Here is a 27953-nt window from a genome sequence, read left to right as displayed (position 1 = left end):
ACACTGTTCAGGTGAGGGGTCGTAAGCCCTCTTGCGCGCCTTCCTTACAAAGCCTTCCTCAGGTGAAACCCACAAAGGACTCTTTGTACTTGTAAATCCTGTACTGCGCCAAGACACCTGGAATTGGTAAATGTGGCACTATACCAAAATACACAGGATAATGACTGATCATGCAAAGGAGGAATTATTCTGCTGAGCTGGGCGGGAAAGAAAGGATTTGACAAAAATAAAAGCAGCACATTCATTTTGCTTCAGTGCTCCTATCCTCACACTGGGCTCCAGCCTAGGCTGGAAGTCCAGAGATATCGAAAGTTATGGAGAGACGACAAAAAGGCCCCATTAGTGAAGTCACCATGGGAGGGAACGAGACACAAAGGAGGAGGCTTGGAATACCGAAATATCTAAAGTTATGGAAGGACTACCAAGAGGAACCCTTAGTTAAGTCAGCATGGGCGGGAACGAGACGCATGCTTTGTGCTGTTATTTTGTCCAGGTTACAGAGCAAACGTGTTTTGCACTTGCAGCTCGTTAAGCAACAAAAAGGTTAAATGCATTCAGTTCTCTGTTCCTTCTCAAATAAGATCTCAAACATAAGCCCTGCCCAGGACCTTCTCACAAATAAAGGGAATGCTACCATCATTTTACAAACACCCTGAGGCCACGTTGCAAACACTGAGCGTTTGTAAACGCGATGAGGAGTGTAGGAAGCTGGCTCTGTATATAATATACCATAATAAGGTATAGTATGCACAGAGTCCAGTGGATCCCCAGAGGGATAGTCAATGCTAAAGTAGATCATTTTTAGGTCTCGCCTGGCGATTGCAGCGCATGCGCTGCCCTCACCATGCGAAGGCCGTTAGCAATAGATTCTCTGAAAGCCTTACAAGCACGCGTAGGGATGGACAAAGATGGCTGCTCTCGACATTTGTCCAAACCTAAGAGCATGCATGTGTACGTACAGACAGTGGACAGTCCGACGCCATCTTGTGGCAATAGCTTTCTATTTCTATTGTCATGGCAACCAAGCTTCTTATCAGAAGCTTCGTCACACTGCCTTGTTTTTATAGCGCGAACTTCACCCAAAGGTATCGGGTATCAAAGCGCTTCTATCTCTCCTTGTTTTCTTTGAAGTCCCTGGGACACCGTGCTGCCAGGCGAGAGAAACGGGTTACATGTTTTCCAGACAAAAGTGTTCTTTCTTACAGAATGACCTCGTACTGTGATTGTTTAGTGGATGTTTTAAAAAGAAGCGATGTGCGCCAAATAAGTCTCCATCTGCTGACATGAGCGTTTACAACGCACTGAAATCCCAAATGTCACATGGAGACTCTTAGACTGCTTCGCTTTTTGATGAAACAATAGTGCCTGAAATAGCCACAGTTTGGGACAGTCCCGCTGTGTATTAGAAGGTTACTTCCCCAGCGCCCAGCTCAGCGGTTCTATGGAGTGAGCAAGCCAACAAAACTGCGAATACATAATCAGTGCGTGGATAGAGAGTTCTAGAGAACTTACCACACACCACTTGCTAAAAAAAGCAAAAAAAACACGAGCAGCAGCACACAACAAAAACTTGTAAAGCAGCGTTCTCCACTGGTACGTTGGCGCAGAGTGTCTTGTTTGGTGTTACCCAACTCAATACTACTCAATTTATCAACTTATGAAGGATAACATACTGAGTAGAACCGCCGAGATGTCTGTCCATACGGTCTAACACAGATAAATAAAAAGGTTGCATTAATCCACTGAGCAACGAGGCCGATCCTTACCTACTCGTCTCACAGGGTGCGCCCAGAAGCTGCCTACAGCACAGCGAATGCACTCATGTGCTAACCGGTGCATGTAAATATATTGTGTGTGCGCGTTTATTCGGTATATGTAGCCATTTCGCCATAGTTTTAACTACTCGTCATGTGATGGTATTCAGAGGGGCATTTACTAATAAACAGTAAAGGCAACAGTAAACCTTGGGGTGCCTTAATACCTGCTCTAGGGCGTACTTTGAGCTTCAAGACCCTGTCTGAAAGCGACCTCACTCTATGAATCGGCTTATGTAAACTTCGCAGCGGGTCTCTGAAGTTGTGCTTTTCACGACTCAAACAGCTCAATATCTCCCCCGCCCCGTAAGACAATGTTTCAACATTTTATGTTTTGGACTTTGTAAAATGACATCTCCCCCTCCTTCGGCAATGCCAGTGTTTGTTTGCACGTTGTTGCACCTTCTTACTGGTTTCCTCAGCACCACTCTCTTGTTCCTTTTCAACCCCTTCGTCCCCTGTTAACTCAGCTTTCTCCTGTGGCTGTGGGCCCTGTCTCGGCCCCTACATACTCCATGCCCTAGATACATTGCATCCAAACAATTGTCAGCCTTTTTCCTTTTCATCTTGACCTCTTCTGTTGTCCCTAGATCCCATTTTCCCCTTTGCAGAAACTTGTCCCACAAATTCTAGCATGCTCTCTTGAACCTCTCGAATTCCAGACTCTCTCCTTACCTTCTACCCCTGCCCAAACCTTCCATTGTACTCTCACAAATTCTAGCATGCTCTCTTGAACCTCTCGAATTCCAGACTCTCTCCTTACCTTCTACCCCTGCCCAAACCTTCCATTGTACTCCCACTTGTTCGCTCACTCTGTCACACTTCTATGTCCCAAGCATTCCACGAATCTCTCCACTCCCAGTCAGCGTCCGCACTTCTCCTCTTGCTCTCCGATACCTTTTGTTCCTGGCCTCTCTCCTATTCTCTGCTCTTCTCACTCTCTTGTTGTGACTTGATTGAGCCCACCTTCAACACTCGCAGCTCTCCTTGGCCTTTCTGTATCCTGCTCCAAATCAGCCGGACCATGAAAATAACATCAGTTGCTCCTTCCTTGCTTTTTTCCAACTGCTTGTGCCCTTGCCTTGGGCTCTTCTAAGGCTCCATCACGTCTTCGCTCCTCCTCTCTCCAACCACGTCCATCCAACCCATCTTCTTCTATCCCTCCAGCTTTGTTCTCCTCCCTTGCCACGCATCCTCACCATACCCCCTTCAATATCTCTTTACTGCTGGAACCTCAGTCCCATTTGGGCACCAATGTTGATCTAAGAGCAGCTCTGTGCCCCACCACCACGTTGGTTCCCTCACCGCGATTCCACTGCGTCCACCATGTCTCATTCATTAGATATGCTAATACTGTGTTTTGTAGGCAGGTCCACACAGACCCAAATTCAAGGAATTAGGAAATAAAATTACTATGCAGAAACTGCATAACATAGCCTATATAATTCTAGATAGGTATTTCTCAATTACAGAGTTGTTTTCCAGGATAGGGATCCACGTTTTGGTCAAACACAATAAGAACAAAAATGTAAATGTCCAATTGATGGCACATTTGCCCCCACAAATCCCCTTTCCCTTCCCCCAACTCAGCTAATCTCATGGATTAGCTGTGAAGGGGTACAGAAGTCCAGTGGAAGCAATGAGCAAGAATGCATCATCTCCCTGAACCGACACCTCAGCTGGACCTAAAACATCAATATATACCTGGTATCCTGCCACCTGCCCCGCAACCCTTGGCAGTATTTCACTTTTAACAGATCCACCTTTGAGATCAGGGCACAAATGTGGTCTGCAGGTGAAAACAAAAATACTTAAGAAAATGCAATAGGTCTCGCCTTTGATTAAGTTAAAGCCATTTGCTTTGCTAATGGTATTGTAAGGCAAAGCAAATGGCTTTAACTTAATGAAAAGTGAGACCTATTGCATTTTTAATGCTGGTTACTCTCTTTTGTGGTAGTGTGGTTGAGCAGTCAGGCTTTTCAGGAGGGTTGTGTTAAGCATGTGCTGTACATACTAAGGGAAGAAATGATGTCACTCACAAAGACTGAATCCAGACCAATTGTTTGTTAAATTATTTTATTATTTTGTTGTCTTATTTCTAGAACAAAGGTTCACTTAGTTGCATGTAAGTTAAACTCTTCTTACAATGTTACTTTCAGCAAGACAGTGAAAATTGGATTTGCAGGAACATCAGATTGCTGGTTGCAGTTGAGAAACATTTTAAATATGCAGCAAAGTACTTTCCGATTACAGTTCTGATGTGGTATGATACACACTCCCCACACAGTTTACACAACACAGGACACTGGGTAAGCATGTTAACTTTTGTGCAAGCAATAGATTGTGCCATACAAGACAGTTCAACACTTAATTTTTTGAGAAAAACCAGCCATTGAATCCTAAGGGAAAAATAACCTGCTAATATACAGGTGAGTAAATCTGTTTTGGAACTGGAGTTTTGGGGGGTAGAACCAAGGTTCAGGTTGGCACTGAAGGGGCACCACCAGCGGCACTAGAGCAGCCGGGTGCAGAGTGACAATGTTAGCCAATGGGATTAGGGGGCACCTTGGTTGGGGACTGCTCACTGGCAGGCCACTCGGTCTAAGGTTAGCACCACGTCCCCACCACCAGCGGTGCAGGGGTGGCTGGATGCAGGGTGCTTCGGAGGTGTCGGGAGCCCAATGCAATTCATGATGGGACACCCCCGCGCCGCACGGCCACCAGCTGCTGCGTGTGCCCCTGTGCCTGCCTCTGCCCCAGCGCCGGCCTCGCTGCCGCCTTGAGCGCTCCCCTTGGTTTTGCCGATTTCTGTCGGAAATTTGTGCTTGTTTTTTTGGTTGCCGTAAGAGCGTTTGTCTACTGTTTTGCCTCTGTTTTTGACCTGCATTGTTGCCTGTACCCAGTGCCCCGTTTTTCTTCGTGTTTTTTCATTTGTGCCTGTCTCCTTCCTGTGTGCCCGCCTACCTCGCCGCCCTCCGCTCTCCCTCCCCGCTCCCGCTTCCCGCCACCGCCATCAGCCCCGCCCCTTTTCTCTTCTGTTCCCTCCCCGCTCCCGCCTCCCAGCTGCTCCGCCCACCCGCGCACTTGGCCTTTAAATGGCGACCGTGCGACGCAGGTGAGTGTGACCCACTTGTGGGACACCCCCGCGCCGCACGGCCACCAGCTGCTGCGTGTGCCCCTGTGCCTGCCTCTGCCCCAGCGCCGGCCTCGCTGCCGCCTTGAGCGCTCCCCTTGGTTTTGCCGATTTCTGTCGGAAATTTGTGCTTGTTTTTTTGGTTGCCGTAAGAGCGTTTGTCTACTGTTTTGCCTCTGTTTTTGACCTGCATTGTTGCCTGTACCCAGTGCCCCGTTTTTCTTCGTGTTTTTTCATTTGTGCCTGTCTCCTTCCTGTGTGCCCGCCTACCTCGCCGCCCTCCGCTCTCCCTCCCCGCTCCCGCTTCCCGCCACCGCCATCAGCCCCGCCCCTTTTCTCTTCTGTTCCCTCCCCGCTCCCGCCTCCCAGCTGCTCCGCCCACCCGCGCACTTCGCCTTTAAATGGCGACCGTGCGAACGCGCAGCGGTCACGCGCAGCGGGCGCGCCGATTGTGCGCCGAAGGCGCGCCAAAGGTAAGCCCGTCTGCGCCCGTCCGCGACCGGATCGCGACCAGCGCCAGGACCCCTGGCCCCCGAAGACCCCGACCGACCCGCCAGACGTACTCCGCCGCCACCCTCTTCGCTCTCAACACCGGCCGACTACCGGAATGCCATCAAGCCACTCCAAGACATACCCACGGACCTTTCAGCTGCCACGCCTGCAAATTCACCTGCATCCGGACCAGCCCCGCACCAGCACCCGCCAAGTCGAACACCAGCAGCACCCACCTCAAGTGCATCCTGCTCAACACCCGCTCCGTCCACAGACACGCCATCGAACTCTGGAACCTTCTAGACACCACAGCCCCTGACGTTGCCTTCCTCACGGAGACCTGGATGAACGCCTCTTCAGCTCCCGACATCGCCATCGCTATCCCAGAGGGCTACAAGATCGTCCGGAGGGACCGAAACGCCAACCAGATGGGAGGAGGCATCGCCATCATCCACAGGAACACCATCCGTGTCACGACCAGCACCGACAACACCCTGACCAGCGCCGAACACCTGCATTTCCAGATCCACACCAACCCGAACACCACCCTCAGAGGCACCCTGATCTACCGACCCCCTGGACCACGCACGCAATTCAGCGAGGACATCGCCGACTTCGTCAGCCCGCATGCCCTCCCCTCCGCTGACTACATCCTCCTCGGAGACCTCAACTTCCATCTGGAGAACAACAACGACCACAACACCAGCACCCTGCTAGACAACCTCGCCAACCTGGGACTCAAGCAACTGGTGTCCACCCCCACCCACCTCGCCGGACACACACTCGACGCCGTCTTCTCATCCAGCACAGACATCGACTTCAGCCACGCCACAGAGCTTCAATGGACGGACCACAGCTGCGTCCACTTCACCTTCAAGAGAACGACGACCCACCAACACCAGCAACACACCGCCCGCAGAAGCTGGAACAAGATCACAGCAGACCAGCTCGCCACCTCCCTGAGCCAACACCCTCCGGCCAGCTCAGCGAACCCCAGCCAGGCCGCCGATAACATCACGAAGTGGATCAGCAACTGCGCGGACGAACTCGCCCCACTGAGGACCCCGCCTAGCAGACCCGGCAGCAAGAAGGCCCCATGGTTCACCGACGAACTCAAGAGCTCCAAGAAGAACTGCCGAGCCCTCGAGAAAGTCTGGAAAAGGAATCCGACACCGGACAACAGGACCTCCTACAAACTTGCCACCCGGAAACACCACCAGCTGATCCGCGCCGCCAAGAGAACAGCATTCAAGGACCGGTTGGACAACAACGCACACAACAGCAAGGAACTCTTCAACATCGTGAAAGAGCTTTCCAACCCCAACGCAGGAAACAACGACATCACCCCATCGCAAGACCTCTGCAACTCCCTCGCCTCCTACTTCCACAACAAGATCACAGACATACACAGCAGCTTCAACAACCAGCCAACGCACACCACGACCGACCAGCCACCCCCCCCCACCACCACCCTCCACGCCTGGACCCCGATCAGCACCGAAGACACCATCCGCACGATGAACTCAATCCACTCCGGATCACCAACCGACCCCTGCCCTCACCACATCTTCAACAAGGCCGACGCTGTCATCGCACCCCACCTGCGAGACATCATCAACACTTCCTTCGACACCGCCATCTTCCCCGAGAGCTGGAAACACGCCGAACTCAGCGCTCTACTCAAGAAACCAACAGCGGACCCCACCGACCTCAAGAATTATCGCCCCATCTCGCTTCTCCCGTTTCCAGCCAAGGTCATCGAGAAGACCGTCAACAAGCAGATGGCCGCCTTCCTCGAGACGAACGGATCCCTCGACCCCTCACAGTCCGGCTTCCGAGCCAAACACAGCACCGAGACCGCCCTCATCGCCGCCACCGATGACATCCGAGCCCTGATGGACAATGGAGAAACAGCGGCCCTCATCCTCCTAGACCTCTCCGCGGCATTCGACACGGTCTGCCACCGCACCCTGGTACGGCGCCTCAGCAACATCGGAATCCAGGACAAGGCGCTGGAATGGATCATCTCCTTCCTCGACGGAAGAACACAGCGAGTCCGCCTACCACCGTACAAGTCAGAGGCCTCCGAAGTCATCTGCGGCGTCCCCCAAGGATCATCCCTGAGCCCCACCCTCTTCAACGTCTACATGAGCCCCCTCGCGGCCATCGTACGCAAACACCACCTCAGCATCATCTCCTACGCCGACGACACCCAGCTGATCCTCTCCCTGACCAACAACCCCGCCGCCGCCAGAGCCAACCTACACGAAGGGATGAAAGAGGTAGCCGAGTGGATGACGACCAGCCGCCTGAAACTGAACTCGGACAAGACGGAGGTCCTCATCCTGGGCTCCTCTCCCTCCGCCTGGGACGACTCCTGGTGGCCTCCCGCCCTGGGCACCGCACCCAAACCGACAGACCATGCACGAAACCTGGGCTTCATCTTGGACTCCTCCCTCTCCATGACCAGGCAAGTCAGCAGCGTCTCCTCGGCGTGCTTCAACATCCTACGCATGCTACGGAAGATCTTCTGGTGGATCCCCACTGAGACCAGGAAGACCGTCACCCAGGCCCTCGTCACCAGCCGACTGGACTACGGCAACGCCCTCTACGCCGGGACCACCGCCAAGCTCCAGAAGAGACTCCAGCGGATCCAAAACGCCTCAGCCAGACTCATCCTCGACATCCCACGATCCAGCCACATCTCCGGACATCTGAGAGACCTTCACTGGCTCCCCATCAACAAGAGAATCACCTTCCGCCTCCTCACCCACGCACACAAAGCCCTACACGACCAAGGCCCGAGCTACCTCAACAGCCGAGTCAACTTCTACGCTCCCAAACGCCACCTCCGATCAGCCAACCACGCCCTCGCCGCCGTCCCCCGCATCCGAAGAGCGACTACAGGAGGAAGGTCCTTCTCCTACCTGGCCGCCAAGACCTGGAACTGCCTCCCGTCCGACCTGCGCCTGACCCAAGACCACCTCTCCTTCAGGAAGAAGCTGAAGACCTGGCTGTTCGAGCAGTAGCGGCACCCCCCCCCCCCCCAGCGCCTTGAGACCCTATGGGTATGTAGCGCGCTTTATAAGTGTCACTGATTGATTGATTGATTGATGTCAGTTGTGATAAAGGACTGCACGCTGGAGCCAGAAGACTACACCAGGACACAGTTGGTTGGGCACCTCAGGTCACACGAGCTGCGGATGCAGGGGTGTCCCGTTCTATCGGATTCTTCTGACTAGTTCCGGTCGCTGTTAGGGGGACCCTTTGGATTGAGGCTACAGGCGTCTAGGTGAAGGTCGGTGGAGGTCGTCCAACACTGCCACTCAAGTCAGGATTGCCGTGGGTCCTCGCTGGGGTGTTGGGCCACTCTAATTCAGGTGGTGGGCGTTGGGTGCAGAGTGGTGAGGACTCGCGGATCTGCAGTCCTGGCTTGGCTTGGTGTTGGACAAATCCGGTATTCACAGGAGAGAAGAGTTCTTTGTGAAGGCAGGGCTGGTCTCTGGAGTTCTTGGAGGCAGATGGCTGCAGAACACGAACAGTTCAGCTCGCAGGAGTTAAGACCAGGAGACAGGCCGGTAGGGCTGGGGCCAAAGCAGCTGTCGTCCTCATCTTCTGCAGCACGGCTCTTCAGTCCTCCTTCTGGTCATATCAAATCTGAAGAAGCAGGGGTGCCCATAAATACTAGATTTGGGGGGGGGGGTTACAAGGGTGTGCAGATGGGGATGAATGGTTCTACACCCCTAGTATGCCACCCTCCAGTGGGGGCATAAGCCTATTTCTGATTGAAGGGGTCCCCTCATCTACAAGAGGGCAGGGACTGAGAAGTATGCTTCATCTCGACTTCCCCACCTGAGAGCTGGGGTTGGCAAATGTGGGCACACCTATCTTCCTGGCTAGGTTTTGACACCGGTTCTAGTACCCAAAATGGGGGTCAGAACCGTAAGTTGGCGATCGCAGCAAAAGGCTGGTGGGGGTGGGGTAGCTAACTTTGAAGCTCCCTCCACGAGGACCCTGCTCATCCTAGGGAAGGAGGCATGACACCTCTGCCCAGGATGTGCTTTGTTCCCGAACACAGAGCGGAGGGCCCTCGACCCAGTGGTCCAGAAACCTGGTAGTGGCAGAAGCCTGGGAGACAGTCAGGCTGGTTGTTTTTCAGGGGCCATCTCCAAGATGCCTTCTGAGCGCATTTTTCTTTAAATCCAACACAGGCATCAGTGTGAGTTTAATGTGCTAGTTAGTTGGATACCAAACTTCCCAGACTTCAGTAATGCCATCATGGAGACCGTGTAGTACGTGTTGACAAACTCCCAGCCCATGTACTCACAATGGTTTCCCTGCACACAGTGTCTGAAGTGAATGGCACAGGCACTGTAGGGGCATACTGATCTTGCAGCTATGCCCTCACCTGGACATAGGGCACCCTGCCTTTAGGATTGTAAGGCCTGCTAGAGGGGTAATATACCCATGCCACAGGCAGTGTGTGGTGGGCATGGCACACAGGAACATAAGCCAAGTAGCCTTTTGTTTGGTCTGCACCAAAACACCCAGTCTGCATTGGCAGGGTGGGGGTGTAAAGGCGAGAGGTTTCTGGGGCTGGCATAATACATGCTACTGCCCTCAGAGGCCTTCACTGGTCACTAAGCCCTTGGTAACAGAGGTACCTTTTACCCGGGACTTACAGGTGGCGCAGAGGTGTTCCTATTGTGGGTACAAAGGTACAGTTTAAAAAAAGAACACAGGTGCTGGGGCTTGGTTAGCAGGATTCCAGCACACACTCAGTCAAGTTGGCATCAGGTATCTGGCTAAAGGTTAGGGGGTAATCATGCAAAAAGGGGCACTTTCCTACAAGGAGGGAGGGCGGTTGCAGAAAGTGCTAGAGCAGTGAGAGCCGACGCACAGTGCAAAGCAAAAGACGAGGGCACAACAGGTAAAGAAAATGGGTGAAAAAATGCACAAAAACGAGAAGGCTAAAGACAAAAGGCACACTAATAGCTAAAAGGCAGAAAAACAGATGGGTGAAAATACAGTGAAAACACTTGGCAGGAAATGAGAGAAAGACAGTGCATATTTCCTTGAATCAAGGTATTTGAAAAATTACTTGAAAAAGAAGTGTCAGTGATCCATAGATGACAAATGCTTCTTGCATCCACGCCTCTCCAGCAGGTCTCCTTCCCCCCCCCCCCAGCAGGTCTCCTTCCCCCCGCCATCCCTCTACAAACATGAACTAAACAAATATTTTCTGATGCGTTGACAACAGTGAATCAATTGGGGGAAGTTGTTGTTTACACAGACTGAAATTAAAAAAGGTAACCTTTTTTCTGATAAAGAATAAGGTTTTGCTTCGTCTCACAGGCAGGAAGTAACTGCTGGCCACCCTATGGGAGTGCTAGCAGCTGTGAGACTATGTATGAGCAGACACTGGAAGCGCGAGAGGAGGGGATGCTGGCAGTGGAGGGTTGTATTTACAGATGCAGTTGTGCAGCCTGGGGCACTCAGAGCCCAAGTAAGACTAAGCCTGCAGAGGGTGGGTTTGCTTCTCCCACGTTCTCCGCCTTCCCTTGCAAATGCTGAACAGCACGGACAACATTTTTCAAATATCTGACAAAGCCACTGGTGTGGGAAGCCAGCGACTGGATGCATCAAGTGCAATAGGGTTCTATGCAAATCTCAAGCAATACCAGTGTATCCAGGAGATTTTTTTGACTTTCCTGAAGAGAGCAGCGTGCCAGAGATTGGCAGGCATGTGCTGTCAAAGCTGCACCATTCTCCCCCGCATGCCTCCCATGCCCGCTGCCTAGGCAGCCATAACCGCATCAAATAAAGTGTTTAAAAATATAGTGCGGCCATGTTGAAGCTGTGTTCATAGCACAAGACCAATTCAGTGAATAAAAGAGTGCGCCGAGCAAATATAAATAAATCAAAGAGCAAGGGGACATGTAACCGGGGCAGTCGCCACAAAGTGAGAAATATACCCAAAGGCGTGACAAACAGAAATGTTTTACCAATGAAAAGAATGAATTCAGAAAGACACATGAAGTCACAAATGGAAAGCGTTTGGCATGGTCTAAGCACCAAGAGTAGATACAGAATGCCTCGCAGAGCATCGCATGTGCGCTGCTGGGCTCCACCTAAAAAGATTATGACAAGACTGGCATCAAGGAAAAGGGATATACAATTTTTTTTTTTTTTTAAAGTTTAAGAGAGTATGAGAGAATTCATGGGGGGCACCGGAAATAAGGGGAAAAAACACTGCAGGTGTGGGAAGAAAGGAAGAGGGTTTAAGGGCAAAGGGCAGAAAAAACTGGGACGGGGGAAATGTGAAAAACCACTCCCTACTAAATAAAATTGTTAAAACAAGGAAATAACTGGAAGAAAAACAATTTACACCAACAAGCTATTTCACCATGTTGATTTAATCAAGCTGCTGAAAGCAACTCTAAGTGAAAAAAATGTCAAGAAAGGTTTGACAAAATAATTGCCAAAACTAGTTTCTTCAGATAGGATAGATGTTGGAAACCCATAGGGGCCGATTTCGATGTCAGACAGGCCAGAGTCCGTCCAACATCGATTGGGTACTGGGACCGGTCGACCTCTTGTCGGCGGTCCCAACCCAGCAATTAGGATGCGACTGAATACGGTTCGGTCACAGCCCTATTCTTTACAATGGGACCGGAATGCATGCTCTCATTATAAAGAGAAGAGGTGCAGCTCATCCCTGCACCTCTTCTCAACAGGATCAACACGGGGTGCCTCCTCTGCTGCCATCTGAAGGCCATGCACTGATGGGGGCCCTGCCGGGGGGTCCCAAATTAGACTTCCAACAGCCTTTCTGTGTCAGAAAGGCCGGCAGAGAAAGCCTGTCGGAATCAGACATTGTAATCCCTCAGGCGGAAAGAGTCACCCTTGGGAATACAGGAGGCTTTCGGAATGGCAGACGGGCTCTCCGAGCCAGTCGGAAGCCATTCGGAAATCCAGTTTGGATTTATTTCCGACCGACTCCATCCAAATGGGTCGGTCGGAAATTAATCCAAACTGCTGATTACAATGCCGTATGAACAGCTCTGACAGAGGGTCAGTGCAGTTTCCTACAGCATCGTAATCGGCCCCATAGTTGAAAGACCACTTTAAGGCCACACAGAACGTGTAAAAAAAAATAAAAAGTCTAAAAAGTGCATGTGACCACAGTCAAGGCTGCGAGTCTGCACTTTGTGATCTGTTGACTAAATCTCTGGTTGCGCAGTTCGAGGTTCCTTTATACTGTGACCTAGGACCTTTGCGTTCCTCATACCAACTGAACTGAGGCATTTGGGAGGAGAACCAAATGCTAACATAACCATGTGCAACATAGTACGGACCGTTTCCTACAGTCAGAAACCGGGCTCGAACTGTGCTTGGGAAGAAATGTCCCACGTTAAATACACCTTTGTGAGCGGCAGAACACACAGCCCTACACGTTGGCATGAGTCTAGGAACTTTACAAGTGCATTCTCCATGAGACACCAGGTCGGGTTAAAGAGCACAATATTATGGAATGGAATGACAAGCCAGTCCTATGGTTGTGACTGATTTCCAGGATTTCCGTTTGTTTTTTTGTTCCATGAATAATTTCAGGATTTACAGCTGGGAGATTCTGTTCTGCTGCTCTACTCCCTTATCTCAAGTAAGAAAGATTAGTGAGTTCAGTGTATGCGGAGGATAGATTTCTGATCTCAAGGTTGTTCTGAAGGTCGTGGTAGGGTAGGCTCCGCCTGATATCCTTCAGAGGTTGATATGAGTATCTCTTTCGACAGGCAACAGATGCATTTAAAAATACTCTGCGTAAAGCACTTTGAGGAAAATGCAATATAGATAACAGTTGCCAGGCTGCAGATTGCACACAAGCAGATTGTTACAAAGGCTCAGGAAGTGGTTCAATGCCAAGCAGATGGGAAGCACAGGCAGCCCATGAGCAGAGGATGAAGCAGGCACACACTTTGTATCATTTGCAAAGCAAACCTAAAAAGACTATGGAGAATTATTAGTAACCTATGGTCCATCGAGCTATACTGCTATAAGTCTGTGGCACAGGGTCCAGAGGATTGCATAGTACCTTTGGATTTGCTTTGAAGCAGTATACTCGAATAGGTTTATACAGATATGCAATATTTGTTGCTTCGGTTATGTTGGACCTGTGATTGTGCTGAATTTGATACTTTCATCTTTCCACTTGTTCAGAGAGCAGCTAACTTTCACTTTCATGTTTAGTCGCAGGACTCACTCAACATAGGGACATTGAACATATTGACCATTTACATAGACAATGCCACAGACTATATTGTCTGCAAGCTCTTGGTACCACTGCTAACATCAAAAACAATTACGCTTGTTTTGTTAAAATTCACAATGACGTTAACCAGTGAAGTGGATCTTCACCTGCAGAGATCTGTCACTGTGACCTCGGGGTTACACAAGTATCTCTGCACCGGCACTCAACCTACAGAGTTATTATACTGGGCATTTGCACATTGTAGGACATTAGAGTTTTGAGACTATAAAACCACAAAAGTGACAATATTAGGCTGGTGCATGGAGGAGACAACTCTAATGTCTGAGCCAACATCGAATTATGGAAGGGAGAGTCTTTGTAGGGCAACTTAAAAGACTGTTGGAAAAACCTGCCATCAAGCACTGAACAAAGAGCTGGATGCTGTGCTGCATCATAGGCTTCTGACTGTAGAATACGTGATCACTGTACAGAACTGAGGAAGCATCGCTCCACATCAGTAGACAACCGAGACCAGTGTACCAGGTTCAATCCAACCGGTTTCTTCTCTACATCATTATATGGGTTCTAGGTAGAGGCAACCTGACATTTCATGGCCAAACCTTCCCGCTTCAGTCTTACCTTTGCGGCCAACTCCATTGGTGATCCAGTCATTGGCATTCAGGTGAATTGGTTTAGACGTCTGGACGACTAGGTGCTGCATATCCCTCCAGGTCAGGTTCTTGCTGTGGTGGAAAATAATGTATTAGGAACCAATTAATGCAGGCTTTAGTGGCCAACCTCCACTGCTCTGCGTCTCTATGACGTTTATATGTGCCATTTCCTTCAAAGGAAAAGAATGGTGTTGTTCCCAGGAGTGGAGACACAGTATTCCCACTACCAGGTCGCAGTCTTCTGCCTTTGCAATGATGTGGGACATGGATTAAGTGGAAACCATGAATAATAGTCGATTTGTAAACCATAACCTGCTGTTGACGTGTAGCTGAAAACAGGCATGCAGTAGTTTATGACAATGAAGAGTGGCAGGCTAGACTTTCTCGCTGGTGTTAAAAACTATGTATTCTGCAAACAAACTACTGCACACTATGAATTACCCCCCTTCCCTGCTTGCCATGAATGTGCTCCTCACATTAATTATAAACATCTGCAAGGATCATATGTGAGAAACCTCAAATATCCTAACACTATTGGCCAGATGTACGACGCATTTTACCGGTCGCAAAATGCGACCGGTAAAATGCAATTTCCTATGTACCAACCCTATTTTGCGAGTCGGTAGCCTATTACTGACTCACAAAATTGGATTTGTGAGTCTCTATTAGGAAGGGGCATGTAAGTGCTTCCCTTCCTGATAGTGAGTCACACTGGTAAGTATGAATGTTTTGCGACCGGGAATGCAGTCGCAAAACATGTGCAGATTACCACCAATTTCAAATTGGTGATAAGCAATTCACAAACGTGAAGGGGTCACTTCCAATTTGTGAATGGGGGCACCAAAATGTTTTCAGAGCAGGCAGTGTTCCCATAGTCCATTGCAAAAAAATGAAAAGAAAACTTCATCTTTATTTTTGAAATGCATCCCGTTTTCCTTTAAGAAAAACAGACTGCATTAAAAAACTGCTTTATTTAAAAAGCAGTCACAGACATGGTGGCCACCATCCCTGTGAGTGCCGGACATTCATAATGGGTCGAACATTGCGACCTGCCTCATGAATATTAATAAGGCAGGTCCCTTGTGGTCCATTTGTGAATCACAGTGTCTGACACCCTGTTGTACATCAGGTTTTGTGACTTGCAAATTGTAAGTTGCTAATAATCACAAAATATGGAGACTGGGCCAGGAGAAAATTTCAAATCTGCACGTGCTGTATTTTCTGCATATAGTTTGACACATGCTCCATTATCTAGCCCATACGTTACAGCATCACCATATAAATTTATGGCAATCTATTCCACTCGAAAGTAGGAAGAACACTATTGATAAGAAGTGTTCCTCTGAATGATAAAAATCATTCATTGTTATGAATAACATTTGAAGATAATCTGCTGAATTAACACTTTTATTTCCTAGGCAAACCATTATTTTGTTTAGTTGTGTCATTTTGTTGTACAAAAATAAGTAAATAATAAGTCCACATAATATGCTGCACAAGTAGCCTTTATTCAGATAATGTGCCACAATTTGCCTTTCCGCAAATCAGAGGCAAACTAATGGCCGACTGAGGTGAGGTAATCCGGAAGAGGCGTGTTTGGCCCGCCCACCTATTGAAATGACTGGCCCTGGACATTACTCACTTTGCCTCCAAAGCCAGGGCGATTATTCCAGCGGCCAGTGGTGCAGACGCAGAGGTTCCCGTGTGGGAGTCTGTGCATTTCTGTCTCAGGTCTGTTGTGACCTAAAAAACAAAAGAAAGCAGCATGTTGGAGAACAGCAGCGAGCAAAAAATACACAGTGCCTAAACAGGTTTTTGAAAAATCAGAGCATTATGCATTTTTTAAATCAAGGACAATAGATAATGTTGGATCAGGTCAGTGTTATGGGAGCAAGGTACTGTCTCCAACAGCGCTACAGGGACAGACTGGCGGCAGAGTTGGCGCTATACAAAAGGTTTCCCTACTTTAATGAGTCAAACCAGGACACGAGTCGGGGGTACACGCGGATGGACGGCGTTCACCCACTATTTTCACAGGGTGAACGCAGTCCACTCTGCCAAGAAGTTGAGTCCCACTAAAGTCGTCCAGGTGTAAGTTCCAAACACCGGGGTCCTTTCAGCAGCACCAGCATGTTGTCTGCTTTTACAACGTGCAGGCGGGGACGGGTCGTTCTTATTTAAGACTCCTGCTGCGCCCATAAAGGACATATTTGAGGGGTCCTCAGGCCTCCTTTTGTTTGAGTCCCCTGGCTGGGAGCAGTCAGGAGCCTCACACCTAGAAGCAAATGCAGCAGAGGGGAAACAAAGGCTCAGACCTTGTTAGCACTTCACACATACTTTGCCAAGCGCGACCATCGGAAAGCTCGCCCTTAGGACCCGGCTCCCCCCGCCCCTGTGACACACCCCTTTGGTAGCGCTAGCATGGCCGGCAACCTGATTGGTTGCCGGCCAGCGGTAGTCCTTCCGGGGCACCGCGTCGTAGGCTCAACGCATACTTCCTGTTGGGATGAGTGGAGGTGGGGCTTAGGGGCTATTTAGGCCCGGATCTCACCTCCACTCATTCTCTTTTTTCCTGCCCAGACGACGGCTACTTTCTGATCTTGGATATCTCTCCGCGGTTGGCGTCGTCGTGAAGGTCGTCGAAGCTTTGAGGATCGTGGTCGGGCTGCTGGTCGTCGGGACGGCTGATCGGTCGGGCTTCTTAGCTGCTGGTTGTTGGGGCTGCATGCTGGTCGGGCGGCAGAGCGTGCGGCGGTGATCTCGGGTCGGCGTAGCTGAGCTTCAGGTAAGGTGCCGGGGTGGTGAGGAGACGGGCGCGGCTTCCGGGGTTCTGTGGGCGGCCAGCGGTGCTTTGAATTGTTGCTGCCCCCGCAGGGCTCCGGGTGTGGCGTGGTGGCCTTGCCGTCCTCGCATCTGGGTTCCAGGCGCGGCTTTGGGGGTTTCCCGCAGGGTTGCGGGTTGTGGCGCGCAGGGGTCGGTACCTGTAGTGGTGGAGGATTCTGCCAGCCGTGTAGGTTGTTCCCGCGCTAAAAAGTGGTGAGGCGGGAAATCGGAGGTTCGGGAGCGCAGGGGGGTACTTGCGATTGTCCTCGGCCTGGGAGGCTCACCGCGTGTCTGGGCTGACCGGAAAAGTTGTCACGCGTAACACAGCAGCGTGCTGGGGGTGTGTTAACGCGACGAGCGCTTAAATTTACTGCCGTAGCGCGAGCAAGATTTAGGCTGTGACGGGCCAGGGCGCTGGGAGCAGAGGTGTTTGGTTGCAAGCGGTGAATTACGCTGGGATTGGTGTGAACGACGAAAGAGGGTGCAAGGGCTTGTTAGGGACTTTGCCATAGCATTAGAAGACGAGCCATTGGGGGTTGGCAAGGCGCTAATTTCGATTTGCGATCAGTCAGGTTGAGGTGCTCCACCATGCCCCCCAAGAGGAATCACAAGAGGAAGGAGGGGGAATCGGAGATCGCCCAGTTATTAAAATTGGTACTGGCGAAGCTGAACAGGGATGAGGAGAGTGAGGGCGAGTTACCGGAGGATGCTGGGGGGGAGGCGCCCGAGTCGGACAGTGAAGAGGGTACAGAGCCAGTAGCGCCAGAGCGCCCGCGGAGGGCGATAGTTCCACCAAAAGCAGCCTTCCCCCCCTTTGGTGAAAAAAGCAAGGGGTGGTAAGAAAAGGAGGGTGGCGAAGGAGAGTGAGGGGACTTGGCCAGTTATGCCGGGCCCACAGCCAGTAGCGCCTCAGCTGCCAGCGCGGCATGCACCGGTTACGCCTCCCACACCTGTAGCTCCCTTGCCTACACCAGCACCTACATTGCCCCCTGCACCGGGAGCTCCCATACTTCCACCTGCGCCCGTTCCTGTAGTGCCTCAGGCACCAGTAGCCCCCATACTTCCACCTGCGCCTGTTCCTGTATTACCTCAGGCACCTGTGGCTACCACACATACACCTAATCCAGTGCCTGAGCCCAGCATGGCTCCAGCGGCACCACATGAGTTGCCTGGACATCCAGGGTGCGGAGGGTCGGGGATGGTGAGGGATGACGTTAGCATTATTTTGGCTGAAATCAGGGGGGCCTTGAAGCCAGCCACGAGTATTCCTGTGCCCATAGTCCCAGAGAACCCAGTCGCTACAACAATGCCAAGGGTGCCGCCAGTCATGCGGGATGAGAGAGCAGAAGGGCAGGTTCCCAGCACATCGGCAGGGGGGGGGCAGGTAGCTAACGCTAATATATTGGCAACGGTTGCAACATTGTTAGCTCAACTGGGGGCGCCAGCGACAGCCAACACAGCAATTGCCCCATGGGTTTCACAAGCAGGAACGGGTGGGGTCCTGGCTGAGCTGAGCAAACAGGTGTCTCTCTTAGGTAAAACGCAAGAGGCGGCGGCAACAGCGAATGGACCAGCGGTGGGTCAAGCGGCCCCCGCACAACCAGCGTCAGAGGTGCCCCCTGCAGGTAAGGCAGTGGATGGCGCGAATAAAGTTGGAGGTGATGACTAAGGTTTTGAGCGGCATGGAAACAGTGCTGTCAAAAAGAGGCAAATTCGCAGCACACGTAGCGCAGGACGTGAGGGAAAAGATTTGGAAAGGTGATTTTGTGGACATTTTTTCACTCAGACCAAAACGGAGGGAGGAGGACAATGGAGAGAAGGACAGGAAAGAGGGTTTCTTTAGAGAGAGAAAGCCAAAAGTGGAGGAATCCATCACCAATTGGCTGTTTGGTTTTAATGTGTTCTCTATTGTGATGCTTGAGAAGAAGCCAGAGTTGGCTGTACCCTTGATATGTTACGCGAATAAGATCTTAAAGGCGCATGTTACATATGGGGGCGTGGCCTGGTTAGACTATGACAGGGATTTTAGGTGGGCTAAAGTAGAAGATCCTGACATGGGGTGGGACCAGACGGAGGTGAATGTTTGGCTAGAAAGCGTGAACAAGACGCCTCTGAGGCAGCCCTTTCGGACATCCCAAGGAGGCCCGGGGGAGAAAAAAGGGACATGTTGGGCGTTTAATAGAAAAACATGCACTTGGGCCCCGGGGACATGCAAGTTCAAACATGCATGCGCTTACTGCGACCACCCCTCACATCCAGAGTTTAAATGTCTCAAAAAAATCTAAAGAAAAAGGGAGGGATGCCAAGCCTTCCTTGGCACAATGATTTACCTACTCCGGTCAACTTAGGGAAACTGATGCTCTGGCTAAATCAGTACCCTGACAGGAAGGCAGCCAGGATTTTGTACGAGGGGTTTTCGGTAGGCTTCCGCATTCCTGCACTAGGGGTCCCACCAGTGGGCTACTGTAAGAATTTATTTTCAGCACGTATGCACACGGAGGTGGTGGCAAGTAAGGTAAACAAAGAAAAGGCCCTGGGGCGGGTGGCTGGTCCTTTTGGGATGCCTCCTCTGCCTGGGTTTGTTTGCTCTCCCCTGGGGGTGGTGCCTAAAAAAGAGCCAGGGCAATTCAGAATGATACACAATTTATCAGGGCCGCAGGGTGCATCGGTAAACGACGCCATAGATCCGTCTTTGTGCTCAGTGACGTACTCTTCTTTTGATGCAGCTTTGCAGAAGCTGCGAGACTTGGGGCCAAACTCCTTGCTGGCGAAAACCGATGTTGAGTCTGCATTTCGGCTCTTGCCGGTACATCCAGAAGACTATCATCTCTTAGGTTTCCAAGTGGACTCCAGGTATTACTATGACAGGTGCATGCCAATGGGCTGTGCAGTGTCATGCAAATATTTCGAAATGTTTAGCACAATGTTACAGTGGCTATTTGTGGTAAGGACAGGGCATAAGGAGATAGTGCACTACTTGGATGATTTCATGATTATGGGCCCGCCTGCCTCCGAAAGTTGTGAGCGGGCTTTGGGCCAGCTGGTTGCCTTGTTTGGAGAAATGGGGGTGCCTCTGGCCCCAGGGAAAACGGTGGGTCCCGATACTAGCTTGTCTTTCCTGGGGATTGAAATAGATACCGTAGCAGGGGAATGCAGGTTGCCGTTAGACAAAGTGAGGACTTTTTCACAAGCCATAGACGCGGCCCTAGCAGGTCCCAAGGTCACCCTGCATCAACTCCAGGTTTTGGTAGGACAGTTAAATTTTGCACTGAGAATCATTCCTATGGGCCGCCCGTTTTCAAGATCCATTGCTCGCGCCATGACTGGCCTCACTCGGAAGTATCACCATGTAAGACTACAGGCAGAGGTCAAAGAGGACCCAAGGATTTGGCGTGAATTTTTGAAGGACTTCAATGGTAAGGTCATTTGGCCTGAGCCGGCGATGTCCAGCTCTGAATTGGGCCTGCTCACTGACTCTGCTGGCAGCATTGGTTTTGGGGCAATTTTGGGGACACAGTGGTGTAGGGGCGATTGGCCAATGTCATGGCATGAGAGCGGTTTGTCTAGAAACATCGCTTTCTTAGAACTTTTCCCTATCATAGTGGCTGTTGAAATTTGGGCACCAATTTTCAGGAACAAAACTGTAATATTTTGGTCTGACAATATGGCGGTAGTGGAAGCCATCAATAGGCAAGGGGCCACTTGTAAGCATGTGTTGAGGTTATTGAAGCATCTGGTTCTGGCCGGTTTGAAATTGAATTTGGTGTTCAAGGCAGCACATATACCCGGTGTACATAACCAAGCCGCTGATGCTTTGTCTCGCCTCAAGTTACAGGAGTTCAGGAAGTATCACCCGCAGGCGGACGAGCAGATGACAGTGTTCCCAGCATCTTTGTGGAGGATTGGAGTCCCGGATTAGCAGGGCTGGTGGGAGCATCCTTGAGTGATAGCACGAGAAGAACTTATCAGCAGCAGTTCAGGGATTACAAGACTTTTGTGGGGCACTCAAGCCGCTCCCTCCTTTTTTCAGCAGTAATGCTTTGCGAGTATTTAATGGCATTGAGGAATCAGGATAGACCGGCGTCTTACGCCAGGGCGCGCGTAACAGCGATAAGCTTCTTTGCAAAAGTGGCTGGGATGCGGGACCCAGGGGCTACCTTTGTGGTAAGGAGGGCCCTGTCCGGCTGGGCTAGGCTGGAGGGGACAAAGAAGGACATGCGGAGGCCCCTTGATGTGCAGTTGCTAAGGGACATCCTGGGGGTGCTACAGTCTGTATGTGCATCGCATTATGAGTGCATTCTGTTCAGGGCGGTTTTTTCCCTAGCGTTTTATGGGGCTTTCCGCCTGGGCGAATTGGTAGGAGCGTCCAAAGCTGATCATGCAGGCGAACTCCAATGGCAGGACACAAAGTTAGTTTCTGGGGGGTTAGAGGTGGTGTTGAGGCGATCCAAGACTGACCCGTTGGGGAAGGGGTCCATAATTCACTTATCTCCAGCTCCAGGTGACACAGCCTGCCCCATAGCCAACTTGGAAGCTTATCGATTAATACGCCCCAGCTGGGGCGGGCAGGCGCTGTTTATTCACGAGCTGGGGGATTGCTTATCAAAATTCCAGTTCAGGGCCGTGTTTCAGCAGGCATTGAACGCTTTAGGGTTGGATCCTAGGGGTTATTCATCTCACTCCTTTAGGATAGGGGCAGCAACACTCGCTGCGGGAGCGGGTTTACCAGCAGAGACGGTCAAGAATGTGGGGCGCTGGTCATCATCCTGTTTTAAGCGCTATGTGCGGCCTGAGTTACTGTGAAAGGGCTTTCGGTTATAGATTTGATTATGATGACATTGTTTTCTTCTCCCTCGCTATTAGTATGTCAACGAAAGTAATCTGGGTGTTGGGACATTCGTTCGGCACGCCACGGTTCGGCTGCGGCAGAAGCGAGTGGTGAAACCAGCGGGGTTAAAGAGGACATCATTTTTATGGTGAGGCGTCGGCGGCTTGCGGATCCGGCAGTTGCGCCAGCTGGTTCAGGAGACTCGAGAACGCGAGGGACTTCCGTCCCCGGATTTGATCATCTTGCACCTGGGAGGAAATGACATGGTGGATTTGGGTCGCATGGCAGTAAGAGAGGACTTACTAACTGAATTTGCCTGGCTGGGGAGAACATTCCCACAGGCCCGGATAGCATGGTCATGCATGATCCCCCGCCGGGTTTGGTCGGGAGGGGTCAGATCCCGGGCCCTGAATGTATCGGTGAGACGCCTCAACGGGGAGTTGGCCAGGTTGTGCTCAGTATCGGGCCGCTTGTGTCATATTCCACACAGACTAATATCAGGCGATCAGATGTTTCATCACGACGGGGTACACCTATCGGACATTGGCACGGACATGTGGATCAAGGGGATTTGGTGTTTTGTGCAGAACCTTTTCTTTGGTGGGGAGGGTGAAGGCCCTGTGGGCCCTGGTCACCCTAGTGGCGGAATAGGGGTCACAGGGTTGTGATTTTTAAGACAACGGGAGGCCTGCTGGCATACTCCTGAGGCCAGCACTAAGGGGAGAGATGGTAAGCTCTCCGCAGGGAGAATGGGGACACCGGCTGCTGGGGAGGCAAGGGCGACAGGTCACACGAGCCTCCTTGGGCAGCCTGGTGGCGAGGGGTGGGCCCCCCGGAAATAGACGGATAAGGACCAAGGGCTGGGGGCTCATCACTCAAGGACGCAGGTGGGTTGCGCCTTGCGTGGTTCTCAAGCGGCGGGGATGCGAGCCTGGAGGCCCCTTAGTGATGGAGGGTATTGGGGACAAGAAAAGAAAATTAGGTTATGAATTCTGAACACTAGGAAATTAAAAATGTGTTATGCAAGAATTTATAGCCTAGCAATTTATCAATGTTATTGATTGTCATGTTTGTGAATAACTTGTTTTGTATTAAACATGGCCTAATTTTCCCACACCTTGGAGTAAGGATTGGTTTGTGGGTACTCTTTGGGTGGAACGGGGGCGATATGGGGGGGGGGGGGGGGGGGGGGTCCGGGTTTTAATGAGAAGCAGCTTTTCACTTCGTTCATGCTCTGTTTACTAGTTATGCATGACCTGTAAGAATGTCAGATGTGTTGATCTCTCCTAGTATTTACATAAAATAAATGTCATTTATATAGCGCTTACTACCCATGAGGAGGCATTGAAATAATTTAAGTACCACTATTTTTTCTTGTATAGCGCAACTCATCCCAAAGCAGAGAGTCAGAGCACTTTACATCTCACAAAGTCGTGGCTTGTGATGCCACTTCCTATGATGTCAAATCCTGTGATGCCACATGTAATGTCATGTGCCGTGATGTCATGTGCCGTGATGTCATGCGCCGTGAGGTCATGCGCCGTGAGGTCATGCGCCGTGAGGTCACTTGCATACGTCCTAACTAGGTTAGTTTAGTCCCCCCACTTCTTTTTTGAGGACTTGTGCCCGGAGTCAAACACTCCAGTACCGCTGAGGAAAGCCACAACAAAGGGGATCAGATTAAATTGGTACCATTGATGGACATCGCTCACCTCTGCAGAAAGTGCCAGAAACGTTGGTGTGAAAAGAAAGTTATCTAAACATCATATCTTATGAAAACAAAAAGGGGCAATCACAAGCCGTACTGTAACAGAGGGCTGGTAACTCCGCAACCAACATTCCCTTTTTGTGCTGTACCTCATTACCATTACCGCACAATCAGGAGTTTAGGGACCAGTAATGGGGAATAACATGGATGTGAAAGTACTGCGTGTGCCTCAGCAGGTGCTCTCCGTTACAGGGGTCCTTTGCTGGCTATGGATTACACCTCCTATATGCAGCTGGTACTGTACCCAGCTTTCACCACACCCAGTAACATACATGCCAACATTTCAGAAGAGCAAAGTGGGAGATTCTTTTTAAAAAAATCGGGAGAGTGCGGCCTTGAATCGGGTTACTGTCATGGGCTTTGGAAGTGTGCTGCTGCAGGATCGGACATTTGAAACGCAAATGCGCGTTTTTTTTTACCTTTCAGAAGCATGGAGCGCAATGGCAGGCAGAGTGAGGGTTATGCAAGTGTTCTGCACTCACTGGCCTGGCAGGTTGCTGGCAGTGCATATACCAACCCCTCCCCCCCTCCCCCCCCAACCCCCCCCCCTCCCACACCCCCCCTCTCCCCCCCCCCGCCACACCTGTGTGGCAGCCCAGGCACACACACACAGCCGCCCCTGAGTACTTCCCAGGTCTTTTAAAGACCATTCGCTTGTTAATGAGGCTTTGTTGGTTTTTCACCCCTTCTAGAGCCCCTGCATCGCCACTCTGACTATTGCTGTTCGAATTAGCCTGTTACACAATACCAAGCCCGGTCAGCTGAAACCCCGAGGAATCGGGTTTTTGCTTGCAGGAATCGGGAGGCGGGAGACTAGCCTTGACATCGGTAGTCTCCCGCCTGAATCGGGAGGGTTGGCATGTATGCAGTAATACCAGGTGGGCCAGAACTCAAATGTATAATCTCATTTTCACTGAAAATAAAGGTTTTATGGCTGGAACGGGGTTAACGGTTCACTTGCGATCCGTTGTGAACTTGGGCCACAAAACAACTACTTGATAAACAACAAGGGCAGAACAGGCAGCAGGTACGCAACTAAACTCAAAGTAACACGTCTAACAAGCCAGTCCTCAAATGATTCCACTGGTCCCCAGCAGAAGACGGGTCAAAGATTTCTCCCTACAGCCTCCGGCCCGCGGTGCTCCAGGTGAAGAGGGAAATTCCTGGGAGTCAAAGGGCACGCAGCACATGACAACTGAACTTAGGGCTCCAAAAATGATGCGCTGTTTAATGAGGTAACAATCGGAGACCACCAATCAGATAAACCGGCCGTTGACACCTAGAACCACCAAAACTCAAAAGTTAATCGAACCATCGCAAAATGTACCATGACCTAAACCATGTATGTTTTTTGCATCGTCTACAAGTCCACTGTCCTAAATGTTCTTACAGGGCAGTAACGTCTCGTTGAGGATATACGCACATATATGTTAAGAAAAATATGTGAAACTGCTTCTAAGGGCCAAGACATTTCCTGCGCTAAAACCGCTAGCGCAATTCCGCACGCACAAGGACAGGGCACAGCTAGAAAGGGGTGATCCGGGTCTCCGTCACAGTTAACCCACCAACATCCAATGCGGACTGAACCGAAGAAAATCAATGTCGCCACAAAGTTCAAGCAAAACAGGGCATTTTATAAGTAGTCGCATCATACATGCCCCTCCAATCTCATCTTTTTAAACAGAAGTTTTTTAAGATTTGAAATGTGGAGCCCACTTGAACATCTGCGCCTCGAACACAATTTCCCACCTTATGAATATTTCACTCCAGTTTTCGGAGGACGATTGCTTTGCGAAAATATCTACGGGGCAAAAAAACAAATGTATACATGGACTGCCCTGGCACGCAGACAAAGCAGCCTCGAGTCAGACGGGGACACCGGGAGGAGGAAGATGAAAAGGTACCAGCTGTTCAGACTCCCGAGCTCGTCCTCCATCAGAGGGACCTCTCTGCGAGACAAACCCCCTTGAAAAGAGCATTCTGCCGTGATTCAGGGGTCACTCAGGACTGTGTGGGGCTGCTGGAGAATACCCTGGGAGAGCTCTCCAAAAGGCAGCAAAGCCTTGGCTATTCGTTCAGAACCAGTTCCTAGGCTAATATGTGGACTGCGCTCTTGCTACTGTTGGACAGAATTATTACAATTCGGTATTTTATATGCCAGTCGGCCAACCTAGCTATGCCTTGCCCAAACATGCGGCTCAGTGGAACCTCAAGCAGCTAATCAAATAGGACTTGCCTATATTAGAACTGGTGTTACAAAGCTGGGAACATTATCATGCAAGCGAAAACCGGAGGAACCTCAATCTTGCATAGCAAACCGCAGGATATCTGTTCCTTTTAATTTCCCTACTTTCACACCTAAATCACACAAACCCATTCGCTGAAAGAGGTCCATCCAAACAGCTGACAAACAATAATTTGCCAGGAGGAGTTTAAAAATGAAGGGAAGGTGCAAACGCAGGATCACTAGGTTCTCAGATTGTGCCTTACCCTTGACCCTTCCACAACCTTCTCAGCCAATTATGCAACCCAGCAGCTACTGGACTGCCACCCTCCACTAAAAGTCCCCATTCTAACATCAAACTACTCAACTCGCATACTGCAGAATTCTCTTGCGCAAGAAGCTACCCTCCATTACCTCTTCATGCCACTGCCAGACTATCTCCCCAACTTACCCACCCACATCCCCTATTCCTTTGCTCTTCTTGTATACTAGGCCCATAACCCACTATGCATGTTATGTAGATTTGTAGAGCACACTGTCACCCAGGAAGGTATCCTGGCACCAAGGTGAAAGTCTAGCCACACCTAGGGCCTTGTGCTACTACTTGAAAAGCCAGGTCTTCAGCTTCTTGCAGAATTCAAGTGAGGAGGGCGCTCTTATGTGGCCGGCAGGTCATTCCACACTTTAGAAGCAATGTAGGATAAGACTTGACAACCAGATCTAGAAGATTTGTGAAAGCAGATGTGATTGTTTAGGTAAGATGGGCCAGTATTATGTAGTGCCTTGAAAGCGTGGGTGAAGAGTTCGAATTATGCTAGTTTGTGATCTGGGAGCCAGGGGGGCTCTTTCAGGTGTAGTGCGAGTATGGTGAGGCAGATTAAAGGTGATTCTGGCTACCGATATCTGAATGGTCTGCAGCGTTCTGATACAAGTTTTGGCATAGATGGGGTTCCTGTAGTCCAGCCTGCTTGTAACCAGGGCGTGTGTGTGTGATGGTTTTCCATGTGAGGATTGGGAGCCATTGGAAAATCTTTCTCAGCATCTTCAGGGTATGGAAGCAAAAGGCTGTGATGGCATTGACTTGGGCGGTGATGTAGAGATTGCTGTTGAGAATGATCCCGAGGTTCTTGGAGAGGGTATACGTTGGTCCTAGCTCTGTTAGCCACCAGGTGGAGTCCCACGGTGACGTGCTCTTCCCATAGACTAGGGTTTTGGTCTTGTCGGTGTTCAGCTTTAGACAGCTGGTCTTCATCCAGTGGGCGAGTTCAGTCAGACATTGAACTGGTTTCAGGTATTGGCCATTTTGTCAGAGAGAGAGAATGAGTTGCATGCCAATGGCGTAGGAGAGGACGTTGGCAAGGACAGTGAATGATGCTGGCTTAAGGGATCATGTACGCATCGGGCTCAGGGAGGATTGCAGATGAGGTCATTGGTATCAGATGTATGGTGCCAGGCTGACTGGGTCCTTCCAGCCAGGAAGGAGCAGATCCATTGGACTGCATGTCCTTGGATTCAGATGTTGTATAGGTGATTGATGAGGATGGGGCGGGAGACTCAAATGCTGCAGAGGTCCAGGAGGAGTGTGTCTCTTCCATCAAGAGTCATGCGGATTTCATCTGTGATGGCGATAAGGGCAGTTTCTGTACTGTGGTTGGTCTGAAACACACTGGTGTCGAGGTGTTGGTGTTCACCGAGGTATTAGGTGAGTTGTCGGTTGATGATTTTCTCTAAGATCTTGGCTGAGAATGGTAGCAGGGAGATTAGTTTGCAGTTGACAAGCACTGAAGGGTGTGCAGAGGGTTTCTTCAGAAAAGGGGGACAGTTACGTGTTTCCAAGCATTTGGGAAGGTTGCAGATGAGGTGAAGGCATTCAGAATGGTTGAGCATGGCACTAATGGGTCACAGTCCTCTGGAGTAGGTGCGGTGGGGGATAGTGTTCAGACTGGGCTCCT

The 27953-nt window shown here is 50.5% G+C and overlaps 1 protein-coding gene across 3 annotated transcripts in view; it reads right to left on the bottom strand.

Annotated features, from left to right (window-relative positions):
* Positions 1-27953, bottom strand: part of FURIN (furin, paired basic amino acid cleaving enzyme) — a 382970-nt gene that overhangs the window by 56594 nt on the left and 298423 nt on the right. For all 3 annotated transcript variants that reach the window (XM_085644360.1, XM_085644361.1, XM_085644362.1), the window contains 2 exons: positions 16001-16101; positions 14327-14430 (listed from right to left, as the gene is read on the bottom strand). In XM_085644360.1, the coding sequence (XP_085500486.1) occupies positions 14327-14430; positions 16001-16101 (205 nt within the window). The remainder of the gene's footprint in view (positions 1-14326; positions 14431-16000; positions 16102-27953) is intronic.

Source organism: Triturus cristatus, chromosome 3_1, assembly GCF_964204655.1.
Source record: "Triturus cristatus chromosome 3_1, aTriCri1.1, whole genome shotgun sequence".
Lineage (NCBI taxonomy): Eukaryota > Metazoa > Chordata > Amphibia > Caudata > Salamandridae > Triturus > Triturus cristatus.
Note: the sequence above shows the minus strand (reverse complement) of the source record. Positions and strands in the feature narration are given on the sequence as shown.